Below are 24,728 nucleotides of genomic sequence, written 5' to 3'. Positions count from 1 at the left end.
TTTAGTCGCTGTAAAAATAAAAAACAAACAAACACAATTTCACCTCTCTAGCAATTGTAATACTTTCAGAGACTCGGACCACCTGCGTTCAACACCCGCTTCAGTTACTTAACAACGATGCTCAATTTGTCTGGCGCTCTCTCCACTTCCGCGTAATCGTTCTCTCTCGCTCGAGTTATTCAAAGAGGGCGGTCTGCGGAGGCGTGGCCTACAGAAGCCCCGCCCCAATGCATTCCTGCCTTTCTGCCTCGTTTAGCCCAGCCCGGCCGAGTTGCGCATCGTGTGATTGACACGGACCAAAGTTATCCCGGAATAAAGGAAGCACGCATGTGCCATCACACCGGATGTGAACGTGCTTACTTGCGCCCCCCAGCTTGCTTTACCCGGGAACTCGCTTTGTTAAAAAAATAATAATAATAAAAAAGCTGGAATCCGTGCCGAGCCGTGCCAACTTATCCGATCCGTTCTGCGGCTTCTAGAGCTGCAGAAAGGGGTAGGTAAAAAAAAGCCATCTTTCTCACCCTTTTCCCTTCCCAATGAACAAAAGCGCCAGGTTCCCCAGGACTAATAAATCGAACCAAGCCAAGCCCGTGCCAGTCCCAGAAAGGCGAGAGGGCCAAGCAATAGCCGCTTCATGGCTTATCGCCTCTCCTCCGCTCGTGCGCCTTTTTTCTCGGGCTTTTGATTTTTGACGCTTCAAGCGGGAGGTGGGCGCGGTGGCGAAATCGGAGGCCGAGAAAAGCATGGATTTTCGAGGCAAGAAGTACGAGCGGGGCACTAACTGGTCAGATCCCGAGGTGGTGGAGCTTCTGCACCTGTGGGCTGACGAGTCGGTGCAGGCGGAGCTGGAGAGCTGCCTGCGGAACCAGCACGTCTTCAACCGGATCGCCGAAGTGCTGCGCGAGAAAGGCATCCACCGCACCGGCGATCAGTGCCGGGAGAAGATCAAGAAAATGAAGCTGGAGTACCGGCGCATCAAGGACAACAACAAGGCTCCGCGCGGGGGCAGGACGTGGAAGTTCTACGAGGTGATGGACCGCGTCCTGGCCAGCCGCCCTCCGCTCGTCTACAGCGCCACCGGCAATGGCAACGGCGGCTACGTGCTGGCGCAGCAAGGGATCCCGGGCGGGGTGGTGGAGAGCTACCATCCCCACTTGGGCCCCTCTTCGGCGTTGACCTTCCCACCCTCTCAGCCCGCCGAGCAGATGGAGATCAAATGCGAGGAGGTGGATTCAGAAGACCAGTGCCTGATGCCTGAGCCTCTGCCTTCTCTCACTACTTACCAGCCCGGTGGGGGCTCTGCTGAGGAGCACGAGATAGACAGGGCCTTCCTGGAGAGGTCCCAGACTGACTCTCCCATCTCCAGGGTGGAGGTGCCCGTTGAGACCACTGTCTCCCTCTCAGGTAGGAACCCCGCATGGATTCGGGCCATCCTGCAGAGCCTCTGCCCTGCTCCTGAAAGAGGCTGAGCAGAGGCCATATCCCCAGTTCTTTAGGAGCACACTTGAAGTACTGCAACGCTCTCTACATGGGGCTTCCCAGACCAGCTGGTACAGAATGCAGCCGCGAGAGTTGTCTTAGCAGTTTCCCGATACTCCCATGTTACACCTTTGCTCCACGAGCTGCATTGGCTACCAGTTGTCTTCCGGGTGAGATTCAAGGTTTTGGTAATGGTTTTCAAGGCCCTACATGGCATGGGTCTGGAGTACCTCGGGGATCACCTGCTGCCGGCGTCAACTTCCCTCCGCCCTGTGCGTTCCCACAGAGAGGGCCTCCTCAGGGTGCCACCGGTCAGAGAATGTTGGCTGGTGGCCCCCAGGAGGAGGGCCTTCTCTGTGGGCGCCCCGGCCTTATGGAATCAGCTGCCGGTTGAGCTCCGGATGGCACCTGACCTTCGCTCCTTCCGACGCGGTCTGAAGACCTATCTATTTGAACAAGCCGGCCTGGCCTGATGGGGGATGTGTTGGTTTTTTTTTTTCGGATTTTTATATTACTATCTATTGTTTTAGCTCGGGCTCCTATTTAATTCTCTTTTAATTTTTGTACTCTGTATTTTTATATGTGCCCTGTTCACCGCCCTGAGTCCTTCGGGAGAAGGGCGGTATACAAATATAATAAACCTAAACCTTAACACCAGAAGGAAAATTGGGTGGCGGGAACCCTAAAGCTCGTGGATGGGTTTCATTGTCCACAGAGATGCTTGACATTATGAAAGGTTTTTCCAGGTTTCCTATCTTCTTGCAACCTGAATTGCTTTTGCCCTGAGGAGAAAGGCTGGATCTTTTTGCAGGACCTAACTGGACATCCTGTTAAATGGGCGTCCGCCAAAACGACTTGGGTGATGGGAAGCAATCAAACAGCACACAGTAAATTGTAATCCTCTTTTCCAGAGTCCTGCCATAAAGTCTGGGGAAAAAACAAAAACCCAAGAGAGGAACACCACTGCCCCGGCCATTAATCCTTCTTCCCTCCCCAATACTTCTTAAAGTTCTGCCATTTTTAGGGAATGTTCCTCACTTCCTTTCTCTCCTTCAACTGAACACTGGGGAAAAGAGAAATGGGATCAGAGTGCAAGAAGGGAAATTGCTAACTTGTCCTCACTAAACAGTGCCCTGCAGAGAGTTGATTATGGAGTTGATTAGTCACCTTCTCTCCTATGCTTGGAGAATTTGGGGCCCTGGAGCAGGGGTGTCAAAGACAAGGCCTGGGGGCCAGATCCGGCCCGCGAAGTGATTTCATGCGGCCCGCGAAGCCATCCTGGAAACAGTGAGGGAACGGCCCCCACTGCCTTGGCCCTGGCCCAGAGACCCTCCACCTGCCAGAGACCCTCAGATCTGTCCCACTCCTGCCCAGGCCCCCATAGGCACCCTTGATGAGAACGATGTAGAGCTAGCCACGCCCAGCCAGTAGGCCATACACACTCTAGCCACACCCACCCAGTAGGCCACGCCCACCCAGGCCACACCCACCCAGCCCCCTGAGGGCAACCGCAATGCTGATGCCGCCCTCAATGAAATTGAGTTTGACACCCCTGCCCTGGAGGAATTGTCATTATTTTGGTATCCAGAAGGTTGTGAACTCTTTCTGTTGCCATTCTGCTTTACTGTGGGTAAACAGTAGACCCTGATTCATCCTGCACAGTTATCCAGACTGGGTGAAGCAGGAAGAATCACTACTTTCCCTTATTAAAATGGCGCCTACAACACTCAGAGGTAGACCCCAATGGATGGAGACGGAGTAGAGGCCAAATGCTCCCCCTCTCCAGTGTTGTCTAAATCTTTCCCAAATCAGCCTATTTGGGGGAGTGAAATGGCGAAATAGCAAATACTTTAAATAGTCTCTGGTAGTGAGTAACTTTGTTACTAGAAATGTTTTTACATCTATCCAAAATATTTTAGGTCAACACAACTGAAGCATGCTTGGAAACTGACCTTTGCAGTGTGCCCTGTTTGATGTGCAAACAGTAGCTTTAAATCATGACAAACAATATTTAAAACTGAGGTTTAAATTACCGTAATTCAGGACAGAAGTAGATGGCTTTGGATCTCATAAAGATCAATTAGTTCTGATTACAAGTCAAAAGTACCCTGGAGGTTTAAAGTTCACCAAGCAAATATCCAGTACTTAGTTACTTAAAACCTTCAAGTCTACAGAAGCAGTTGCAAAGTGAGTTTTTTTTCTACTGTTCTCTTCATTCATTTTTCCCAGGTCCATAAGACCAACTGCTTTGTTAAAGCAGAAGAAACTTGTATTAGTAAGACTGTGGATTGGTGGAATTCTTTTATTATTCTTTGGGAACTTGCTTTTAGCAATTTCAGCAGAAAATGATTGATTGGTGATTGAAAAATTTAGGAAATGAGCTACCGTATTTTTTGTTGGGAGCAAAACACTGGGATTCATAAAATAAGATGGTTACTTGGCAAATATTGTCTTTTTCATCAGTTTTAGTTTCTCAGAAGTCGTTGGGTCTTAGAATCTGCAGAGATGACATATATATTTCAGATAGAATTGTCCATTTAACAATGTTTTAGGAAATCACCATTATTCTTCTGAGGTCTCAAAATGATGTGCTACTTTTACCCAGAGCTTAGTATCATCCAGGATGATGGGGTCACAAGTCTCAGTGCTTCTTTAAGTATTTTTTTTTTGTTACTGCCACTTATAGTCTGTAGAAATATATGTGGAAATACAGATTCAGCCCATCATATTAGCTTGTTTAGCAGTAAACAAACTGGTAAGGTTTTTTTTAAAAAAAATCCCAATTACCTTTATTAAAATGCTTAGAGCCAGAACTATATTGATATACCACAGGGTGTTATATATAACATAAGAGATCAAAAACAAAAAGACTGAGTGCGCTCACTGAGACATCAACAACTACAAAATGTTGACAGCAGCTCGATTCCCCTGCTTCGTATAATATACAGTACTATTTCTTATTCAGCCCAGTGTATAGAGAGAATGACGGTCTCCAATGATGGATATACTTCTGTGCAGTGTATACAGAGTAATGCATTCAGACGTAACTGTACAATGGGCTCTTCCTTCCATTTCAGCAGAAAATGTAAATGAAGTTGGAAGAGAAACTTTTTTTCTGGTAATCTTATATATAGGATGAATTCTGCATGGTGATGGAAGTTATTTAGCTGAAGCAAATGATTTCACTTAGGTGCCTATTTTTAATGAAGCCTGATGAGTGTTATAATCTATTACACGACCCTAATCCTTTACTTGGAGCCACTTATAATTATGACTGGAGGTTTGGTAAGACTATGATATCTCTCAACCTTTGCACATGGTCGTTTTGCATATTGAATTTATGTGGCACTGTACAGTAGCCTTGGTCTGAGGAGAAATGCTGGATGGGATGGTGGCTAGATTTGCATGACCCACCAAGCCAAAATGGTTTTCCCCCCTTCATTTATAATTTAGTGTATTCAGTAAAGCTAGCCACAGTAATATATTTTATGTTGTAGTACACTGTGAGGTTTCAGCTGCATTCTTGTCTCTGTGCAACAGACGTTACCTATCATATAAAGAAAAATGCACATTGCTTAATTTTACTTAGTGTAGTAACTCATTTACTCAGAGTTTGTCAAGAGTCAGATAATTAAAGATTAACAAATAATCATTCAAGCAGGCTTGATTTTTGCAAAAGAGGTCATTGTTAGGGTTCATTATCTTTAAATCTGCTTACTCTTAGGTTTCAGGGAACCCAATGCAGCTTCTTCATCCCGGATCCAAAGTCTAGGTGCATGGCCAGGTTTTTCTACTTTGCACCGCTTGAGGAAGAAAAGGAAAGGCCAGCGGTTAAAGGATCCTTTGGATGCCCTGCTGTTGAAGACATTATCTGCACAGAGGGAAATGGAGGAGCGTTTTCTGCAGATGGAGGAACGCCGTCTCCAGCGAGACTTGGAAGTGGAGGAACGCCGAATCCAGCTGGAGCAGCGACGCTTTGAATTGGAACGGGATCATGATTTCCGTATGTTCAATGTCTTTGCCCAAATGCTGAGCGTCTTAAAGCAGGGCAATCAGGACTCTTCTGCAACTGGAGTAGTTCCGAATGTGGACCTTCATCAAACATTCTCCAGTTCCACAGAAATAGGAGAACAGCTGTCAGAAGAAGCCAAGGCCCTCCAGTTAGGGCAAACTAGATCGGACAGCGCAACTAAGGGGTTGCATGCTGATTTTCAAAGCTGCCCTTACCTCTCTGTCCGAGGCAATATGGCTGTTGTTGGGCTGTCCTCATACCAGGAGTATATGCTCTACTATGCTGACAAGTATGATGAGGACAAAAACCCCAATGTGAGTAAAAAGTCTTGTTGTTACTTGTCTCTAAATAAGCTCCATCATTGGGGATTTTTAAGAAGAGATTGGACAACCATTTATCCGGAATGGTATAGAGCAGGGGTAGGCAACCTTGGCTCTTTTATGACTCGTGGACTTCAACTCCCAGAATTCTTGAGCCAGCATGGCTCAGCTTGGAAATCTCTCCCTTTCCCCTCAGCATGGCTGGCTCAGGAATTTTGGGAGTTGAAGTCCACGAGACATAAAAGAGCCAAGGTTGCCTACCCCTGGTATAGAGACTTGTGCTTGATCAGGGGGGGTGGACTAGAAGACTCTGTTCCAACTCTGTTATTCTGTTATTCTTTATCCTGAGTTTCAGTGACTTATTTAGCATCAAGGCAGAAAAGCTTTAATAAAGTTGTTCTGTCTTAGTTCCTCAGTGGGGAATTTAAATGACTTAATTAGGCTTATTTGAGATGTTGAGAGTATTTTATGAATTATATGTCCAATGCAGAAGGAAATAAAGAATGAAGTTTGTTCATTCATGAACTATCTTGGTATGTTATATAGGACAGAAAGGAAGATAATTGCTATTCTATAAATCAACCAAGACATTTATTTATTGAGTTAACAACCATCTTGGACAAAACTTTTTTTAAAGAAAATTTTACATTTAAATACTTAAAAAGCAATGTGGCTGCTGAGTTAATTGATAATCCAGCAACATACAAGTATCTTTAGTACAGATATCAAACTATTACATTAAATATTTCCTCTCTTTTCCCCTTAGTATTTACTGTCTCATTTAAACTAATACAATTCTTATTATATCAATTAAATAAAATTAACTTACATTTATCAATAATTTTTGTTTATACATTTCCTAGTTATTTTAACATTCAATCTTTATAGACAATGTCCTAATTAGTTTTTCCCAATTTTTAGTTTCCCATTAATATTTAAATTTAACATTTAATAATTATAATTTCCAAGTTTTAAATAACCCCAGTTCCCTTTACCACAATTCATCACAAGAACTAATGTTCATCTATTTGAATATATTCTATTTCTCACCATCTTACATCAACTAATTGATAATACAGTATAACATTCTTAGTTTCTGTTAATTTCCAAATATCTTAAATATCTTAAATTTCTCTTATTTTAACATTTAATACTTCCTCTCTTTTTCTCTTAATATCAGTATTGGGTTCAGCTTTGTTCATGCTGATACTATATAGTGAAATAAATATGTTCTTTAAGGAAACTTTTTTGCCTTAGAGTTCTTTTTACTGGTTTCACCTACCAGAACCATTACAGATAGAACAAGATTTCCAAATCTGGGGTATTTAAGCTAATTGTTTTATTATAACAGCTAAGTAAAAACATATTTATATTCATCAATAAATTTTTAGCTTATATATTACTTAATTACTTTTACATTTAACCTTTATAAGCAAATCAATATTCAAATTTAACTGTTAGTATTTATACTTTTAAATGACCAAAGTTTTCTTTATCTCAGCTCGTAACAAAATCTAGTATTCAAAATACACATCTTATCTATTTGGGTATGTTCTATTTTAATTCTCACTAATGTCAAAACCCCAATTTTCTTCAGTCTTATTCTAGCTTTCTTTCTGTGCCAACTCGTCTTCCATGTCCGTGCTTTTAAGTCATCAAATAAATCTCCCTGTGTTGTTATGTATGTTGTTTGAAGTAGAATAAGCCATCCGGTTGGCATTTTTTTCAAAGGATTAACAAATCGTCTCTCTATTTTTCCATCTCAACATAGTTGTCCTGAACTATTTATCTTTTTTTCAGTCTGTTCTTCTTCTTGATCCTCTGGTTTCTTCTGGTTTATATAAAAAGTCTTTTCCCTTTTCCATGTTGTCAGTCCCTTTTCTGGGTTTTCCATTAGCTGTGTTTGTTGATCAGTTGAATCTTCTGTCATAGTATTTAATTGTTCCACTTCTTATATTAGTTGATTTTTTAGTTGTGATCAAAGTTTGGGTTCGTATATCTAGGCTGACATCTTGTTCTTTTCTGTAACTTCTTATTTCATCAGTAGCTGTAAGAATAGTTTCATAAATTGCTTTCAACATAAAGAGAATCTGTTCCTGATCTTCATCCATGTTTTCTTAGTAGCATGCTAAGTTAAAAGGTTTACAATCAGAGAATGAAAAAAAAATATTACTGAGTATAGAACACAGCTGGGCTTCTCACAGCTGATATCTGTCAAGGTTAAAAAAGTCTTATCTATAGTCTGGGCTACAAACCAAGTCTCTTTTAAGCAATAACAATAAAAAACCTAATTACATTTTTCTTAGCTGAGAAGCCCATTATTAGAATGCTAATCTTTTAGTTCATTCTTCCATAGTATAGACTGCGTAATATAGGTGAACTGTTGAACTGATTTGGTTTGGATTCAGATCCTCTCTCAGTCATCAGTTTTAGCTATTTTTAAATACTGTTGCTCATTTAAGTTAGCCTACTGGTCTTTTGTGCAAAGAAAAAATAGCACAAACCAATATATCTGTCCTTAGCAAATAGTAGCATTTAAATAAATAAAGTATTTTTTATTCATATAAAAGTTACTTGGGTAAAATGTCACAGCTAAGCTCCTCCCCCCATGAGTAACAAATAAATGAATTTGTGTGTGTCTGTCTATGTGTTTGTGTAGAATGCTAACCTGCAGTTTCTTTGAGTCTGATATGAAAAATGAAGTTTCCAAACATAAACAATGGTATGGAATAAACAATGGACAATATAAATATAGGCAGATTGCAAATGAAATCTTTACAAATCTTTCACATAAAAACATGAAATGAAACATAATTCTTTTGACTCATATGTATCTTCTATCACAACCCTCTTTCCAGAATGCTAAAGTTTTTTGGAACATAATTTTTTAGGTAGCTAATAGGATAGCAATTAATACTTATTTTTAATGAAACATTTATCTGTATTCCTAGGGCATCATTAATTTGAGTACCAGTGAGAACAAACTCTGCTTTGATTTAATATCCCAAAAGGTAAGAATATTGTACACATGCTTCAGTCTTAAGTAATAGTGATCACCAGATGATGGCATTTTATGATGATTTTACAAAGAAAATAATTTCCTAGATGAATCACTTGAAGTTTATATTGTTTTTCTACCTGTTTATATTAGTACTATTTGACTTTGTTCTCATCCTGAATAATCTTATGCTTCTTCCTTCACAATGGGCTGTGGGCCTTTGAGAAATTGATTTAGGGAGCTTTGTGGGGTCACTATTATGTGAATTACACTCATCAATATAGTTTTCATCCATGAATCTTGGACAAATGGTTTCATGCTAAATGGATAAGTTCTTTTAGTCCTTTGCTCCCACCCCATGTTTTTATGGAGTAAGGGGAGAGAGAGAAAGAGGTGGCAATGTTCTTTAAAAATAATATATCACAACTCGCGCGGCCGCATTCTGCACCAGTTGGAGCCTCCGGGTGGTCCTCAATTTTTGATGTGTGCCATTATGCCCACAGTAAAAAAATGACAATAAAGGTTATCTATCTGTCTGTCTGTCTATCTATCTATCTATCTATCTATCTAATTTTGTCCTCTCCTTCTCATTGCTGATAGCTGATCCAAAGTGCCTTGAAACTCCCAGATCCTTCACTGCTGGAGTACTCTGAGTGGAAGGGCCATATGTTGTAAGTAGCCTTGGTCAAGAGTCTTCAGCCTCTTGTCAGAAAGTCTGAGTCTGTGTTTTCCAGGCTGGAATGGAATGAAGATACCTCTTGGAAAACTCTTGATTGCTTTTGTATCTTCTTCAGTGTGCTAGAGGAAGTGGCTCGATTTTTGACCTACTACAGCAAAGCCCCTGCACCTCTCAAAGCAGAAAATGTAAGTCAACCTATTTTCTGGTTTGTTTTATTTTCAGTAAGTGACTACCATTAGGTGTCAAAACTATATAGGTACTCCTTGCTTAACAATCGGTCATTTAATAACTGTTCAAAGTTTTGACGGACCCACCAAAAGGTACTTACAACCTGGATTTGAAGTTCTGACATGGTCATGGGATTGCATTTTGGACACTTGGCAGCTGGCCCGCATTTATGGGCATTTGCAGTGCCCTATGGTCACATGATTATGATTTACAACATCCCAATTTCCAGTAAAAAATGTGCACTGTGAACAATGGGCTTGCTTAAGGACCACCATGTTTGCTTAATAATATAATGGCTTTATTTTATGATTGCTGCATTTGCATAACAACTGCTGCAAAAAGATTGGATTGGTAACATGATGACTCACTTAACAACCAGCAAAATTTATGACCGTTATTCTGGCGTTACGTTTATAAGTTAGGGGTGTGTAGAAAGCAAGTGGATGGGTGCTGGGAAAAGAAACAACTAAGAAGTGATGAAGACAGCAGAGATTGCATTTTTGTGTCACAGGTTTTCTGATCTCTCATCCCTGCCCTCCAATTTCCCAACACATGTATCTATTATAGCAATGCAAAAAGAAAATAAATGTTTTTCCCTTGGGGTGGACAAGCTTAATGTATTCTTGAGTTAGCTTCTGCCAACCAACACAACACATGTGCACACTTTAAACCCAAGAATACATTTTAAGGCAGAAGCTTATCCATCCAAAGGATAAAATACCTAGACACAAATTGAGCAATATGGTATACGCAGTCCAATGCAGCGAAATATGTGCAACTTTGTAACTGGGGAAAGAAAACAACCATTTCACAAATGCATGACACAACACAGGAAAACAAGCTCATCAGGACAGGATTCAGCAGCTCATCTGCATCTGAAAGACAAGCAAAGTTCACATTCTGGGCAGATAGGACCACTGGCTTGAAAGAGGGGTCAAAGAGGCCATCTGTGTCAAAACAGTCCTGTCTCAACAGAGGGGGAGGGATACAACACCACCTATCTCCTGTTTACAACACAGTTCTTTCAGCAGTCCTGAGGAGGTTCCACACCCACTTGCACTCTGAATGCGGTGACTCTGAGGATGCAGATAAACCCCCAAGTGATCTCAACAATTCTCAGAGAGCTAATGACCAACTCTCAGAATGCTAACAACCAGATGAGAGCAAAAAATATAAATCCTTCCATTCCCTACTGTTCAATGAGAACTGAAGAAGTTTTGGGGTGAGAAGTGAAATGTTTTCAAGGAGAAAAAAACCAAGACAATCCAGTTTCTTTTTTGGAAAAGCATCTTTGGGACATAAGCAGAAAGAGCCTCAGAGGTGGCTTCCTTTCTTGAGATCGCTGCTTCCCTAGGTGTGGGAGCTGAGGGACACCCGTTCATTAGGTAACCTAGCTTAGCATGAGGAGAATATGCTCTCTGCAGTTCCTATCCATGGATGTACTTTGAAGTGAATCACAAAGTCACAGTAGAAAGCTTTACGGGAAAGGACTATCCTTTAAGTTTGTTTATTTGTTTATTTAACATATTGCTTCCAATATGACATCAAGATGGCACTGTGCAGTTTTCAGCACCCACTGGAATACCTGCTGTCCAGTAGTTAAGAAACTGTAAGAGGGCTGGCAACACTGCCACAAAAGAGTGCAGTTGTCACTTATTTGGTGCTTCTCAATCAGATCAAATAAATCAAGATAAGAGGATTTGTGGAGATTCTCAGTCATCCAGGTCATTGTTGTCCCAAAGGTGCTTTTTCAAAAAGGCAACTGGACTTTGTTTTTCCTCAAAGATGTTTCGCTTCTCATCCAAGAAGCTTTTTCAGTTCTGACGCCATGCTATAGATATGCTACAGTAGGAAGAGAATGGATAGTTCCTGCTACTAGAAATTTTATTGGAAGAATAGTCTCTCCAGAAAGTAATATCTGTCTGAATATCTTTCCTCTAGGTGATTCTGCAGAATGGCTGTGGACCTTTGTTTTCTAGTTTGGCTATGGTTCTGTGTGATCCAGGAGGCAAGTGAGCTGGAGCAATTTAAAACACAAGTTTGTTAGAGGGCAGCAAAGCAGGATTTTTGCAGAAAAGGACTGAAATTGCTTAGTTTTTTCTAGATACTGTGTCTAACATAGTACAGAATAACTCATTCATCAGAGCAGATCTGGGGAAGACCGTTGATTAATTAGTTGCTGTGATTGATACATTAAAGGGTTTTTTAAACCTGCTTATTTATGACAGTTTAATCCATAAATACTGTCATGTAATGATAACACAGAATACGTAGATATTTATTTACCGTATTTGTATACTACCAATGATTTATGAACTAAAAGGACACAAACTCTGTGGAAAAAGAATTATCTGTGTAGGCGTATCTCTATATGTTATGTAATGGAAGTCATTTCTTTTTTTCTTAGTAAATCCTGCTTTACTTCATATTCATACATTTGACCTAGTATGTGCACTCATCCAAGAATACAGTGGAAAACAGAAAAAAATACAGATTTCCCATCTTTATATAGATATTCCCAACTTAAATTTGTGTATAGAGCTTCAGAAAATTTAATTCTTTTTCTCTTTATCAATTCAGTTTTCCTTTCTGTTTGAATTCTATACTGCTTTAAATGTTCTCTAGAAGTGATAAGCTAGGAAATCACAAGACGGTTGTTTTGGGGGGTGGTAGTTAAATCCAAAAGAAGAAAGGTGTACAGTATATTTTCATGGACTCTGCGTTGAGTGCTCATTTCCTTCTCAGGAAGAGATTCTTGGGGTAGATCTATCTTTCTCTCTGCTGACATTGCAAGAGATGAATGATCTGTGTTACATTTTTCACTGGAATCAAAAGGTTTGAGGCTGCTCTATTAGTCTTTCTTCTCATATGCTTCTGCTTGACTTGCCCTAGCATAGCATTCCATAAGCTAATGTCCATGATGATAGAGTATGATGGGAGTTACAGTTGACACAGTTGTATTCAGGAAGCTGGGTAAGACTTCATCCAGAGGGGTGGGCAAACTACGCAGCCACCATCTTCCCATCCTCTCTTAACATTTTTCCAGTAAAACCACCTAACTTGTACTTTTTCAGCTGAAAATAAAATTGCTAGCCCTGCGTTAGCTCCTAAAAAACTGTTGTTAATTTGAATGAATTCTTGAGTAGTTTTTTTATTTAAAAAAAACCCTTTTCCATTCCATTGAGGAATGTATATTTTGTTTTTGAGATGTGGAAATGAGTTTAAAACCACCAGACTACAGAATCAAAATTAATCCTGAAATTAACATATAGGTCGAAGCTTATAAATAATTGAACTGATCCTCAGTAATATAAGGAATACCAGTAGCAGCAGTAGGTTATTGCTTTATTCTTTTTATTTCAGAAGCATTCCTGATTGCTACTCCTTGCTATGGAGGAATCATCAGAGATGTGTACCTGTGTGGCAGGGTCAAGCTGGTTTATGCCTATTTAGATAGCCAGGTAAGAAAGTATTTGGATGACCACCATATTTTGGAATCCCTTGGCATTCCATTCAACTTTCTGGCTATATCATTTGATCATAGGAACAATAAGCTTGTAACAAGTTGGGTTGGCCCCCACGTAGATTAAATGTTCTCTGTTGAGTTGGATTAGCAGAATGTTAAGGGTAGTGTTGCATGATACAAAAGTAGATAGGAGAGTAACTTTGGAATATAAAATAGATCACAGGGACTTGGAGATATAAACATTTGGTGATCTGGATAAAAAGAATGCTTGTGCTTAAATTAGCATTCCAAGACTTTTCATGATTTGCTGAGATATCTACCTTGCAATACAGTGCGGGTTCCAGGTTCTGTAAGTGTCTGAATGATGCCATCTTGGTTAATAATATTCCTCATTACTATTACATGCAGTGGATCTGAAAGCCACTATTCAGTCTCTTGTTTGGTATATTTCAGGTTACTGGCAGTTGCACTCGTCCATTCCAGCTTACAGTGGATAAGCTAAAGAAAGCTTTGCAGGATGCACAGTCAGAGGTGAACTTTGCTGATTCAATACTTGATATATTATTCTAGTGGCCTAGCTACTCTGTTTGCCTTTTTTTCTAAACAATGGCTGTCAAGTGTGATATGAACTCATCTGGGGGCAACTTTCCTTATTCTGTGTTAAACCCTTAGAATTAATAAACCTTTTTAAAAGAATAGAATAGAATAGAATAGAATAGAATAGAATAGAATAGAATAGAATAGAATAGAATAGAATAGAATAGACTTTATTGTCACTTTAAATGTACACTTAATTATCATACATTAAAATGAAATTTCTTTGCATACAGCTCTCAAAGGGTCACTACCTCCAATATACACTACCCTAAATATGACCAAAAAAATTACATATACCCACATATATTCTATGACACAGAGAAACAACACAGTCTAGTTGGGATGTATACATGTACTGTACATGGCAAGAAAAACGAATCTTGCAAATTTACCAGACGGATGGCATAGGGAACAAAGCTGTTACAGAATCTGGTAATCCTGCTGGAAATACTTCGAAACCTCCTCCCAAAGGGGAGCAACAGAAGCAGACCGTAAAGTGGGTGTGTAAGGTATCTAAAATGTTTCTAGCACTTATAAGCAGTATCCTGAATAATGGGAAGTGAGCTTTCTATAATCTTCTCAGCTGTCCTTACCACTCTCTGTATGGACCTTCTATCTGAGGCACTGCTGCCACCAAACCAAACAGTGACACAGTTTGTTAAAACAAAGTATTACCTTCAAACAGTTATTTCCCCAACCCTTTGTAGGTCATAACCAGCACCTTGAATCTCACACGGAGGGCAACTGGCAACCAATGCAGCTCGCGGAGCAGAGGTGTAACATGGGAGTATCGGGAGACCCCCAACACAACTCGCGCGGCTGCATTCTGCACCAGTTGTTATTAACTGGGATGGGGCAGGTACCAGGGACATTGGAAAGATGTAACTTCTAGAAGAGTAGAATCTTTGGCCTCATCTTATAGCACACTTTCTTGCACTATTTTTCTAAAGCACTCCTAGAGAAGGATGCAGCTACTTTTATTTGAGATCAATTCATAGGGAGGAGGGGGGAAGATTTAAATCCATCAGGATAACACATAAAAAGTAAATTGCCACACTGTAGAATGCACTGATTTAAAGTGTTAAATCAAGCTGCATGCTTCAGCCACTTAGTAATAAAAAGTCAGTTTTGTTCCTGTTCCTGTTTTCCTGCGAGCAGTCTGAAGATTCGGAATGCCGAACTCTTCAGCTGAAATTTCTTTTTGTTGGGGACCCTAAGGGGCCAGAACCCATCCTGAAGGGGTGGAATGAAGGAAAGAAATCCCAGGGATTTAGGAGAGATGGTGGTCTCTCCGAATGGTCCAGGAGATGCCTCCCAGAAACCAACAGAAGAAAGGGCTGACTAACTGCTTGTTCAGCCATAGTTGGAAACAACAAGATGTCATAAGCTTTCAAATTAAACGGATCTAAAACAGCATGCTTGAATCTGGGAAGCGGTGAAACTTACCCTTTAGAGAGAGAATAAAGACTAGAAAGACCTGAAAAATGAGCAAACGCTGACACCTGCTGGTGGGTGAGGATTTTTTTTCTCTGACCCTCAAAGTTTTTAGAAAATGCAGCTGTGTAAACAAAGTGAGAGTAACAAAGCTGAAGCAATGAATACTTTACAAAAGGAAACATATGATAAGTGGCAACAGTTTCAAAGGACAATGACTTCAAACTACAAAGAAATCCAGAATAACCTTGAGAGCATGAATCAACCTATTTCCAATTTAATTTCACTCCAAGAAATTTCCCAGGAAAATACAGTAGAGGTGATTGAACAAAATTCTGAGGATAGAGACTTAAAGATGGAACTGTATAAAATGAACACTTCACAAAAGAAAACTTATGATAAGCGGCAACAATTTCAAAGAACAATGACTTTAAACTACAAGGAAATGCAGAATAACCTTGAGAGTATGAATCAACTTATTTTCAACTTAATTTCACTCCAAGAAATTTCCCAGGAAAATACAGTAGAGATGGCTGAACATAATTCTGAGGATAGAGACTTGAAGATGGAACCATATAAAATAAAAAATCATGATTTAATCCAAATGGGAAATATTTCAACACATCCAAGCAACTTTGAAGATAAGGAAAAGAATGAGAAAACAAATGATGCAGCAAAACATACTGATTAAGAAAAGCAACGGCCAGAGAAAAAAGACTAAAATAGAAATCCAGAAAATAGATGATGGAACTTATCAGAAAGAATACTTAAAAAAGAAACATTTGTTTGAATATGGCTAAAGAAATGAAAAAACTTTGAAATATATTACTCTTAGAGGGATGAATTTTTTTCCTTTTCTTCTTAACTAATATGTTTTTTCTTTCTTTCTGTTAAAATAAAAGTTGAAATGATTTAAACAAAAGCAAATGTTTTAGTTATTTAAATGTGACGTTAAGAAAAGCATAAAAAATGTGTTTTCAATGAGAGTTAAAGGATTAGATGATTAGAACTACTGAATGGAATGCTTAAAGTTTAAATAGATTAAATACATTCTTAGCTATGGTCAAAAAGAATAAGAAATTGAGGGAATAAATATATATTAAATTAGGAGGGATACATATTTTAAGTTGTACGTTATTTTTTGTATTTCAGTGCTCTTGTCTCTTTTTCTTGTTTCCCTTTTCTTCTTTTTCTTTTTTTCCTTTCTTCTTCTTTTTTGTCTCTCTTCTCTTTTCTTTTCTCTTTCTACTTTTTTACTTATTGATTAAGAAATATAAAAGCATGAGAGGGCTTATATGGGAAAAACAGAATTAAATCCACCAATGTAAATATAGTTAACTGTTGAAAAGAATGTCACTAGTAAGAATATTTATAATTTGGGGGGAGAAATAAGCTGAAATAAACACGGTAACAGGATTTACGATAAGGCAACTAAAATGACAAATAGGATTATTGAAACTATATACTTAATTGTTGTTAATTAAAATAATGAGAATTGTCTTAACCTAATGTTTTGCAAAGAAAGATACTTTGGGGAAAGGGGAAATCAAATGAAATTAACATAGAATATAGATCATAGAAATTAATTGTTAAAGATTGTCTTATAAATGTTACCCAGACAACATACTGTTTACAAATTACGGAATGATTTATGTTATGTTAAAAAATTCTAATAAAATACATATACAAAAAAAGTCAGTTTTTTACAATCACAGAATGAGTAGGTTTCCTGACAGGCTATATTTGATATGTTGATGTGTTTAGTTTGCATATGCACACATACGTGCACTTTTAAATGCTCTTGTTTCTTTTATAGGGTATCAGAGTAAGGGGTTTAATACTCCTGAATCCCCAAAATCCCTTGGGGGATATCTATTCTCTCTCAGAGTTACAGGACTACTTGGAATTTGCAAAAAGGTGTGACAATCTTACATGTTTTAGAGAATCTGATGGTCCAAAATTTGAATACGGTATGCTGCCTAGTTAGCATTGAACCATTTATGCATATTATAAACAGCTGTTATATTATGGATTTTGAAAGCATTTAGAGACCTTTCTGTAACTTGCAGGCCAGAACCTGGAATATAAATATCATAAATCATAATTGTGAAGTGGAAGCAGCTTATATGAGAGAAGGCGATACAAAAATAATAGCATCCTAAGTTCTCCAGGACTTTCCTGAAGTTCACTGGCCTTTACTGCAGATTTTTGATGCGAATTTAGACTATGACCAGTTTTACCTGAATTTGATGAACAGGAAGAATAGAATTAATTATTGTAACATTGTGTTCACAGATAACCTCAAGGTTTTTATCTGGAGTTTGAACAGCATGGAAAAGGAAACAGGCCTTTTAAATTATTATGGTGCACCTGCCATTAAGTGAGATATTTGGCACCATTTTGAAACATTCACCTCAGTAGGACTATAGCCACCAAAGAGCAATATCTCCAGTTTCCATGAGAGAGAAAAGGAGAGACCTAAAAATGAAATAAAAAATGTGCTGGAAGAGGGCAACAAACAAAAATTTAAGGAAGTGGGAGATACCCAGTTGTCAGACCATGATAAGGCTGAAGGACCTATAGTCATGGAGGCTGGGATTTCTAATTTCCTTCCATTTCATTAATTTCCTCTGTAAGCTTTTATTGGGAAAGTTAAGCCAAACTAATCAGTTGGCTGCTTTATTTATCAAAGCATTTTTGGGAAAATAGTAATATATGTTGAGGTTTTGCTGTAATCTGTAGCAATGAGTGTGTTCTTGAATTGCTGATGCTTGAACTCCATTCTTCTCAAACATTTTAGAATCATGGATATTCTTTTTTTAGTCAATTATTGTAGAGACTGTCCATGAATGAATGCAAAATTCTTGCCTATTTCATAAGAGCAAGTCATTTTTTTCCAACTGCTGAAGTCCTCTCTTTTCCTCTGTTCTAGACATGAGTTGCATGTGATTGTTGATGAGATCTATATGTTGTCAGTTTTTGATGATTCTGCCACATTTCACAGTGTCCTGGAAATGGACAGGTAAGGTCTGATTTAAAGCTTCAATTCATCTAGTAGCAAAGGTCACCAACACTAGGAAATCATTATAGAGTTGGAAGCCTTATGCGTTTAATAAAATAAATAATGAAATCTGTGACTAACAGGAGTGCCCTTCCAGCTCAGAAGTAGAAATTGTTTTTTTGAAGTAAAATATTCTATATTCCCTAAATAAGAACAGTGGGTTTTGTGTGTGTGTGTTTCTATATCAGCATATCTTGTGGCTTCAGGAGGTATCTTTGTAGTCTAATTTTTCATCATTTTAGAAAGCGCTGCTGAGAGAATAGCTCTTTTGCTTCCCAGTTTATATTGTTCTCATATTTTTCTAGCAAGCATATTGGCTCATCTCATTAGCTAAGCATGGTCAGCTCAGGTTAATACTTTGATGAGGGACACCCAATTGTCTAGAAAGAGGGCAATGGCAAACCAATTCCATAATGTGGTTAAGAAAATTGTATGGATGCATTCATGCAAGTTGAGATCCCCTTTACTTCCTGGAAACACATTTGGGAAAACATACATTTCAGGAAGGAAGGAAGGAAGATCTTGGGTCCTTTTGGGGGTGGGGATGTTATTGGACTGCTAAGCTACAGTAGATGGGACTTATGGAACTGCTGCTGATGAATGGATCAAGTAATGGGAAAATTTAATAGCAATAGCACTAGATTGCTTCACAGTGCTTTACAGCCCTCTCTAAGTGGTTTACAGAGTCAGCATATTGCTCCCAACAATTTAGGTCCTCGTTTTACCAACCTCCGAAGGATGGAAGGCTGAGTCAATCTTGAGTAGGTCAGGATCGAACTCCTGGCAGTGGGCAGAGTTAGCCTGTAATACTGCATTCTAATCACTGCCCTCCCATGGCTCATTAATCATTTGTATCGTGACAGAAATTTCCTGTTTGAAGTTTCTGCTTTCACTTCCAGTAAAAGGTGTGTGGGGGGGGGAGGGATATTGTTGACATTTAAATCAGGAGAAAGTTCACCTTCTCCACTTTTTCCATATTCACAAAGTTAACAGGTGGCTCTATGGAACAAATTTTCTGTTAACAATATTGATAATTATTAAGTATGTTCTTAGTTGTTTTGGAATTCTGGGTTGATGATCAAGAACAACCTTTCCTAATTTAATGCCTTGAGGTGTGCTTTACTATAACACCCATGACTCCAAACAATGTGGCTTTCTGTTTGGAAATTTTGGGAGTTGTAGTCAAATATATTTAGAAAGCACCAGAGTGAAAAAGGTTGATCAAGAAGTCTCCATTATTTATTGAAAATATTCATATAGATATTCTTAATATATACAGATTGCCTGATCCACAAAGGACCCATGTGTTGTGGGGAATTAGTAAGGTAAGTATTATTCTCTTAATTTTCCGGTGATGCTCTCTTAAATTCCCGGACTATGAATGTTGGTTGAGTCAAAATATTTACTTATATTATGAAAGCTGGATTGGTAATTCTTCTCTTCATTTACAGGATTTTGCTATGTCTGGAGTCCGGTTTGGTGCTTTGTACACACTAAACCAAGATGTTATCAAAGCTGTGACTGTTTTTAATTACTTTCATTGTATCTGTGGGCCTATGCAATACCAAATTACCCAGCTACTCAGAGACAGAGGTGAGTAACCTGGGAGAATCTATATTCATTGCTCCTAATAAGGAAAGACTTTTGCTAAAGGTGTTCCTATTTTTTTATTTATAAATATATCTGTCATATAATTTTGAGTTGTTTCCTATAATTTCAGGAAGTATATTGAAGGTGATTGCCAGTTTGACAAATTTGAGGGTTTTTTTTAAAAAAAAACCCTCACATTGCACCAAGACCATGTTCATATTGTTCCCCTTCACTTAAACCCATGTGTGTTCATACTTAAGTTCATAAAATATATAGCCTTGGAAATTCTTGACCATTGATTTCACTATGGCCTAGTTTACATATACATGTTCTTGTCAAGTGTCAGTGACAAATGATGTCTACAAATGAATTGTCACAGATCAAATGCAGCAGGTGGAATATGAATGTTGCCTTGTGTTACATAAAGGAATCCATCCATCCATTGATCTATCAGCTTTTAGAAATTAAGCAGTAATATATATTTGTGTTTTTGCTAAGTGTCTCTCTACTCTTGGCTAGATTGGATCAACCAAGTATACCTACGCACGAACCATGAGAGATTGAAAGCTGCACACACTTTTGTGACAGATGAACTCAAGACCCTTGGCGTTCCCTTCCTGAACCGAAATGCGGGGTTTTTTATATGGGTTGACTTCCGAAAGGTTAGTAGTCTTTAGATGCCCTGTATCTATATGCCAGTGCTAAAACAGATGGTTCTTTTTACAAGTAGGGTGTGAAGGCAATTGGTCTTCTCTGTTGTTTGTATCTAGAATTTCAGATTCCACTTAGTTTATCTTGACAAAAAAAAACACACCAAAAATGTCTTTGTAATCTAGTTTGATTGGTCTTTGTGGGAAACAGAACGGGTAGATTGGATAGACCAGAAATTCTCTTGGTCTCAGGAAAGGACTGACAGAAATCAAATTAATATCTAATTTTTTTTAAAAAACAGGAAAAATAGTGGTGGCTCAAATACACATATTTTAAAATGTGGGACTTGAGTATCTGACACGTTTGGATAGCCCCAAGTCTGGGAAGACTGAAATATACTCATCGTGAGTGTGTTTTATACGTACAAGGTTTGCATACATATTTGCATCCTCACATATACACACAGCATAATTGCCTCTCTCTTTTTTTGCTGCTGTTTGGATATGAGGTTTTCTTTTTTGCTCGGTTCTCAGTCTACTCTTATTCACTAGGGCAGAGATAGGGAATCTATGTTTTCCAAAGACTGATGAACTACAGACCTCATCATCTCTTTATCATTGGCTGGGTTGGCTGGTGCTCCTAGGAAATATAATTATGCCACATCTGATGACACAAGTTGTTTACCCATCTGTGTGGGTTAAATTTTCTGCAACTTGAGAAAGAACGATGCAATTACTTCTTATAGGACTAAAAGATCGGGGTGTTTTTTTTACTCATTTACTCTCTTCTTAACTGATTCCAGTATTTAAGAAAAAAAACATTTGAAGAGGAGATGCTACTCTGGAGACGCTTCTTGGACAAAAAGATCTTACTCTCACCTGGTAGCTCATTTAAGTGCAATGAGCCTGGCTGGTTCCGTATCATCTTTGCTGACAAGATAAATCGGCTGCAGCTTGGTTAGTGCTGTCCTCATCTATATTGTATCCAAGATTAACCCAACAGGTGATCCAACATCTACCACATAAGATAGGATGTTGCAGTCCTGGGCAAATGGAATTAACAATGAAAATGCTAGTTAGGATGGATTTGCACACAACCTATGAACAGTATTCAACTTGGTTGGCCAAATGTTATGTATACCGTTCTTTCCTCCTTAGTTTTACCATCCTAGCTTTTGTGTGCATTCTGGTTTTATTGTCTTTATTTTTTAAACCGATTGAAGATAGATGGACATTCTAGAACCAGAGAAGTAGGAGTATGTAACCATGGACACTTCTTTGGGAAGTAATAAGTCCTACTTTACTTAGCTGATGTGAACACATTTTGAAACACTTAAGGGAACTGAAAAGTCCTGGAATATTCCATTTGTAAGTATATACATACTGCAAAAGAGATAGTTGGTAACAGGTGTAGATTTTCATGAAATCCATTGTAAGTTCATTGTCTGGGTTATTGATTTAGCTCAAAGGAATAATCTGATGGTAGCTGTGTTTTAACTCTTATTAAGGTATTCTCAAATATCTGCATCCAACTTTTATTTCAACCTATCTATTTCCATTACTTTCCATCCCCCACCCATTTTTCCAGGGATGCAGAGAATCTGTGAAGTATTAGAAGAACAAGAGCATGAAATCCTGAATGAAGACAAAGATCAGTTGTGCCTGTCTGAATCAGAAGGCACAGTAGATAGCACAGATGAAGTGATCTTTGTGTCTCACCACCAGGAACCAACCTCCTCCGGAAGTTCCACCCTTGGCGATCTAATTGGTCTCCTTCAACAACAAATGCGCTCATCTGATTGGTTGCAGAAAAATACAGTGGAGCAGTTTGCACAAGAGAAACCAGAAGTCTATGATGTTTTCAGCCAGTTAGTGGGGAAAAAATAGAGAGCGTTGGTGCGTTCTTCCAGAGGCTATCAATCAGTTTTGTCTTTTAAATTACTTATTGATATATTTTTTCCTATCTACTAGGAAACCATTTATTTCTTTTCAGCCTTCTCATTATTATGATGAATAGGGTTCAACTAGCAAGGGGCTGACATTTCTTACCTCTGTATTACCTTTTTGTTTTTAATGAGTAGGCTTGTGGTCTCTTAAGCAGATTTATATTTTTATGAAGGCTTTTTTCCCCCCAACCATACAGATTGTTTTCAAAGAATTGTCATGTCTTTAGCTGAGACCCAGAATACAGCTAACTTGGATCTAAATTACGCATTTTGCAAAGTAATTTTTTTAAAAATAGAGGCAGATTCAAATGAATTTTTACACAGGTAAAGTCATGTATGGATCTCATCTGTATCATTGTGAGATGATTTATTAATGAAGTTGAGGATTCTCAAGGCCAGAAGAGATGTCATATTTACTGTCTCTTCACTCTGTTGAAGAGATCAGGAGGGTCCCTAAAGTCACCTCCTTCCTGTAGTTCTTCTCCTCTGAGACATGAATGGTTACGGCTGGCATTAATTAACTACAATGAGTTGTACTAAATACTATCTTTTAACTAGGTTTTAAAGAGTATTTAAGCATGTGTTCCAGTTAGTTATGTATTGTCTTCTTGAAAAAAAAAGGCCTTTGGGACCAAGAAGGCATGAAAATGATGTAGAAGTATCACCAGAAGTGGCAGGGCAAAGAGCTCTTGTTTTAGCTAAAAATCGACACATATGTTTAACAAATTGATTTTATGGGGTTGGTTATAAAAACAAAAAGAAAGCAAAAAAGAGTATCACATCAGCAAAAATCATTAACTTTCTATCGAACGGTGGCAAAATATTGCTAGACTCCAGAAGTTGCAGAAATGAGTCTCAGCACACACATTTATGGGCTACAAATTGACACATCTAATTTAAAGCAAATACGCAAAATCTGTGTCCTTCCAAGTTTGGCTGCCCCTTCCGAAGTTGTAAATATTAATGGTAAATTAAAGCATTCAGACACAAAAGAGAAATAGGACATGAGGTTCTGAATCCATTCAGGATTTTTAGCAGACTTGATATTGTTACATTTACATTGATCTGGAAATCTTCAGAGTCAACACAAAACCTTAAATTCTGTAATAGTTTAAAGCATTCCATCTTGAGATTACTGTGTTCTAAGTCTGTTTCTTTTTATAGCTTGGATCCATATCTGAAATTTTAAAAAAACCCATTGGTATCAGTCCTGAAACAAAAGAACATCATTCACACTTAGAGCAAAATGCTGTTCTATAATAAATTTTGCTATAAGTTGATCGGTTAAAAGTTCTATGGTAAGATTGTCATGTGAATAGACAAAATCTTAATTGAGCTTAATTTAGCCTTGTAGAAAAGTGGAAAGTGTACCATTACATGAAAAGAAATGGACCTTAAATAAGAATTTGCAAATGAACACTTCTTGAAGAATACTGGTTGTTTCTTAAATTGTTTTTAGAAAAAAAAGTAAGATGATTTTTATCCAACAGGAGAAAGAGAAAGAAAATAATCTAAGATTCAATTATTTGGCTTATCACTTTGATGGTAAATGACAGCGATGATGGGTCAATGTGCCTTATCTGGATTAAACTTAAAATTTCTTTCCTAAAAATAATAAAGAAGAAATTGCCGTCTGTTTTTCAAAGTGTAATTGAGTTCACATTCTGAGAGCTGAAGTTTTTGTAAACTGTAGGTTTGATATGAAGGTCATACTTAAATGGATTTTCTGAGGATCACTCATCTGGGAATCACGAATTTAGTTAGATCTAGTCCAAACTGGATTGGGGCCAGCCTGACTCCATTCTTCCTTTCCCAGTCAACTAATTTTTCTCAACCCACTTCGCTACAGCTTTCTGGCAACTTATTGCACTCAGCCTTCTGTATATCCTGTTTCTGTGACAGCAGAACATCTAAGAACAGAATTTCACACTTCTCCCTTCTCCATTCAGGGAGATGAATGAATCAAATTTCTTTTCCTTCTTCCAATTCTGTTCTTCTACTACTCCCTCTACTCAAGCTCCTTCCAGCCATATAGAATCCTTTCTTTTCAGATGTATTCTTATTTACCTCTTACATAACATCCATTGATTCCAGCAATGATCTCTAAGCTGCTGCTTCTGTATCTCTTGTCAACAATCATGCAATTCAGTCCCAAAGTTTTCCCCATCATGAACACTCTTAATGTTTTTCTTTCATCACCATTCAACTTCCAAAAAAAATCCAGACTGTTCTGACCATCATTACCGGCCCATTTTTTTATTGTTTTTA

The 24,728-nt window shown here is 38.4% G+C and overlaps 1 protein-coding gene across 1 annotated transcript; it reads left to right on the top strand.

Moving 5' to 3' along the window:
* The first annotated feature begins 372 nt into the window (after positions 1-372).
* Positions 373-24,014, top strand: LOC308668067 (1-aminocyclopropane-1-carboxylate synthase-like protein 1). Its single transcript, XM_081327724.1, has 15 exons — positions 373-1,404; positions 5,204-5,805; positions 8,763-8,822; positions 9,410-9,480; positions 9,604-9,673; positions 11,658-11,724; positions 13,080-13,177; positions 13,636-13,713; positions 17,030-17,130; positions 18,146-18,235; positions 19,554-19,599; positions 19,726-19,867; positions 20,384-20,526; positions 21,318-21,471; positions 22,103-24,014. The coding sequence occupies exons 1-15, from the start codon at positions 744-746 to the stop codon at positions 22,399-22,401; spliced, it is 2,682 nt and encodes an 893-aa protein (XP_081183850.1). The 5' UTR covers positions 373-743; the 3' UTR covers positions 22,402-24,014.
* Positions 24,015-24,728: the final 714 nt, after the last annotated feature.

This window comes from Vipera berus (genome assembly GCF_964194415.1).
Source record: "Vipera berus genome assembly, chromosome: 1".
NCBI lineage: Eukaryota > Metazoa > Chordata > Lepidosauria > Squamata > Viperidae > Vipera > Vipera berus.
Note: the sequence above shows the minus strand (reverse complement) of the source record. Positions and strands in the feature narration are given on the sequence as shown.